Here is a 3259-nt window from a genome sequence, read left to right on the forward strand (position 1 = left end):
AGGAGGAGAGATGAAGGGAGAGAGGAGGGGAGGGAGGAGACAGGAGAGGAGAAAAGAGGAAGAGCAAAGAGAAGAGAGGAGAAAAGGAGAAAAGACAGGAGTGTAGAGGAGGAGCAAAGAAAGGGGAGGAGAGGAAGGAGATATGAAAGGAGAGAAATGCCAGATGAGTCACCTCTGCAGCACACAGCCTTCTCACCCCCAACCACCTGACCTGTACTGACCAATCAGCTGTGAGCCCAGTCACCAGGCCCACGAACACAGGAGCTACTGTTCTGACCCTGGTCTGCAAGGAGGGTCACATGACCACATGAACTTTTGGTCGATCTATTTCTTCTGTTCAAACCAAATTTTCATGACCAGAAACCAACTGTTCATCACTTAAACCCAGTTTTTATGACCAGAAACCATATTTTCATCATGTAAACCCAATTCTCATAACTTTGTTTTATTTGTTATTCTTCATCACTTTGCATGAACTGAAGACAAATTACCATATACTTTACTTCTATCTTTCTGAAAATGTGCATAAAAGGGGAAAGGAGGGTGGGGGGGTAGAGAGAGGCTGTGGGGCAGGCTGGTCGGGGGGGGAAGGGGGCTGTGTGGCAGGCTGGTGGGGGGGGGGGGGGGCTGTGGGGCAGGCTGGTGGGGGGGGGAGGGGGGCTGTGGGGCAGGCTGGTGGGGGGGGGAGGGGGGCTGTGGGGCAGGCTGGTGGGGGGGGGGGCTGTGGGGCAGGCTGGTGGGGGGGGAGGGGGGGCTGTGGGGCAGGCTGGTGGGGGGGGGAGGGGGGCTGTGGGGCAGGCTGGTGGGGGGGGGAGGGGGGCTGTGGGGCAGGCTGGTGTGGGGGGGGGAGGGGGGGGGCTGTGGGGCAGGCTGGTGTGGGGGGGGAGGGGGGGGGCTGTGGGGCAGGCTGGTGTGGGGGGGGGGGGAGGGGGGGGGGCTGTGGGGCAGGCTGATGGGGGGGGGGGGAGGGGGGGGGGCTGTGGGGCAGGCTGATGGGGGGGGGGGAGGGGGGGGGGGCTGTGGGGCAGGCTGGTGGGGGGGGGGGGGGGGGCTACCTTCCCTCTGCTGCACCCCAGGCTGCTGGGGGGGCTGAGCACGCTCTGGGCTGTTAACTGCTGCCCCTGCTTCTGGGAACCAACTGTCTGTCACAAGATAAACCTGGTCTGAGGGGGAGAGATAGGGTGAGACACACTGGAGCACCACACACTGGAGCGCCACACACAGGAGCACCACACACTGGAGCGCCACACACTGGAGCACATACAGGACGGCTGGCTGGATAAATGACTGGCTGGCTGGATAAATGACTGGCTGGCTGGATAAGTGACTAACTGTGTTAAGAAGATGGTAGGTAGGTGAGGTGTGTGTTAGTAGGCAGGTGGGTAGGTGGTTAAGGAGAGAGGTGGGTAGGTATCTGGGGTAGGGAGACTGGTAACTTGCCTGTTTGGATATCCTTCCACAGGACCCAGGATTTGGAGCGATCCTCGAACACTATGAAACAGCGCTGCCTGTCTCTGTCGATCTGGAAAAGAACATTGAACACGCCATCTTTACAGACTCAACGGCGAGGTAGGCCTGCGAGTGACATCAACCCAGTTAGTGCTCGGTTCCCGTTACCTTGGTTACAGTTCCCAGGTAGAAGAGTCCATCCGACCATCGAGCCAGGACATCCTGGCCCTCTGCAAACTTGTCGGCCAACATGGCCGCCTCCACATACTCCTCCTTGATGCTGAGGGCGGAGAGGGGCGGAGCCAGGGGGGCGGCGTCCAGCTGGCGGGAGAAGGGGGGCGATCCAGAGTCTCTGTCAGGTTGGAGGGATGTGGGAGGAGTGGGAGAGAGAGGGAGAGACATACGGGAAGAGAGAGAGAGAGAGAGAGAGAGAGAGAGAAGGAGAGACATACGGAGAGAGAGAGAGAGAGAGAGAGAGAGAGAGAGAGAGAGAGAGAGAGAGAAAGGAAGGAAGGGAGAGAGAGAGGCAGGTTACAGGAATGAGTGACTTCCACAGAAACTATGTTACTGTCGCTGGATGGAAGGAAGCAGCAGGCTAGTCTCACCATAACAACATAAGCCCCCCTTCCAAGGGAGCAACAAAAAAAAGAGGGAGATTGTATCAGACGGGACGTTAAACAGACAAGAGAGCGCATCAAACAACAGGTGGAGGCATTTAAGGAGGAAAAAACGCCATGTTTGAATATATAAAACAAAGGGGAGACTAGCTTGCGGTTCCGGTGTTTTAACCGACTAGCTAAGCTAGTCCTCACGATGCACCCCTGTCAAGTCTTTTGTTCGTGAGCTAGACACTGTGCAGTGCTGAGCAGTGGACAATGCATGCTGAATTCATTACATTGTAAAAACCCCGTAATTTAACATCGATATTGATACATGTTATATTACATTTAATGAAAACTATTTGTAAAACAAGTTTCTGACTTAAAAACAAAAGTCGCTCACTTGCACAAACACATGATTATGATAAGATTGCTCGCTACCTCATTCGGTCACTTTGTGCGGTCAATAAGCCTCGTATTTGTAAACAGTCGTTCGGAACCGAGAATAAATATACTGTCCAGTTGTCGTCGAAGTCGCTTGAAGTGGAACTGTATTACATATGTCACTTTCGTATTCGTGTTTCTTAGAAAATAATAAACGGTTCATTTTCACCCAACACATTCGCCATTTTGGTTTCCCGCTGATCCTGGAGTGCATTATGGGAAGCGCTCGTATACAAACTGCAGCGCTATTTTCATAACTTTAAAAAAGTTGTAGAGAGGGCGTTCAAATCCATCCTCCAACGGTGCACTTTTTTTTTTTGCAACACATTGCATATTGTTTGGGAAGATACGTAATCGGTCATCTAAACAGCGAATGGATAACATAAAACCATGAACTAAACCAGTCATTAGACAAAAATGCCACTGTAGTTTTGATAACACAAAGATATCTGAATCTGAGTTAAATTTGAGTTGTTAGTCTCATCACAATTTAGGGAGCTGAACGACTGACTAAATACCAGCTAATCTCAATCAAAGCTTAATAGTGATCAACTTAAAGGTACAATATAGGATTTTTTCAGTAAAATAATGGTTTTCTTCCCTATAAACATGTTGTGCTATTAAGCAACACCGACAGCTCAGTACCACTGGAACGTCGATTTAAAATGTTTGGAGCGGGCCGCTACTTTCCAGCCAATTCACTTCCTGCATTCCTGCACCTTTGGTGAGGCGGGTCTTCCTCCAGCCAATTCACTTCCTGCATTCCT

General features: G+C 51.9%; 2 protein-coding genes across 3 annotated transcripts in view; both read right to left on the minus strand.

Moving 5' to 3' along the window:
• The window catches only part of mtf2 (metal response element binding transcription factor 2), an 8827-nt gene extending 6185 nt beyond the window's left edge, over nucleotides 1–2642 (minus strand). For both annotated transcript variants that reach the window (XM_067253539.1, XM_067253538.1), the window contains exons 1-3: nucleotides 2490–2642; nucleotides 1618–1801; nucleotides 1441–1522 (exon numbers count right to left, since the gene is read on the minus strand). In XM_067253539.1, the coding sequence (XP_067109640.1) occupies nucleotides 1441–1522; nucleotides 1618–1801; nucleotides 2490–2494 (271 nt within the window). In that variant the 5' untranslated portion in view covers nucleotides 2495–2642. The remainder of the gene's footprint in view (nucleotides 1–1440; nucleotides 1523–1617; nucleotides 1802–2489) is intronic.
• Nucleotides 2643–3190: 548 nt separating this feature from the next.
• The window catches only part of LOC136958790 (cytoskeletal protein Sojo-like), a 5948-nt gene continuing 5879 nt past the window's right edge, over nucleotides 3191–3259 (minus strand). Inside the window, exon 11 of the mRNA XM_067252891.1 lies at nucleotides 3191–3257. Coding sequence (XP_067108992.1) covers nucleotides 3191–3257 — 67 coding nt within the window. The remainder of the gene's footprint in view (nucleotides 3258–3259) is intronic.

This window comes from Osmerus mordax, chromosome 16, assembly GCF_038355195.1.
Source record: "Osmerus mordax isolate fOsmMor3 chromosome 16, fOsmMor3.pri, whole genome shotgun sequence".
NCBI lineage: Eukaryota > Metazoa > Chordata > Actinopteri > Osmeriformes > Osmeridae > Osmerus > Osmerus mordax.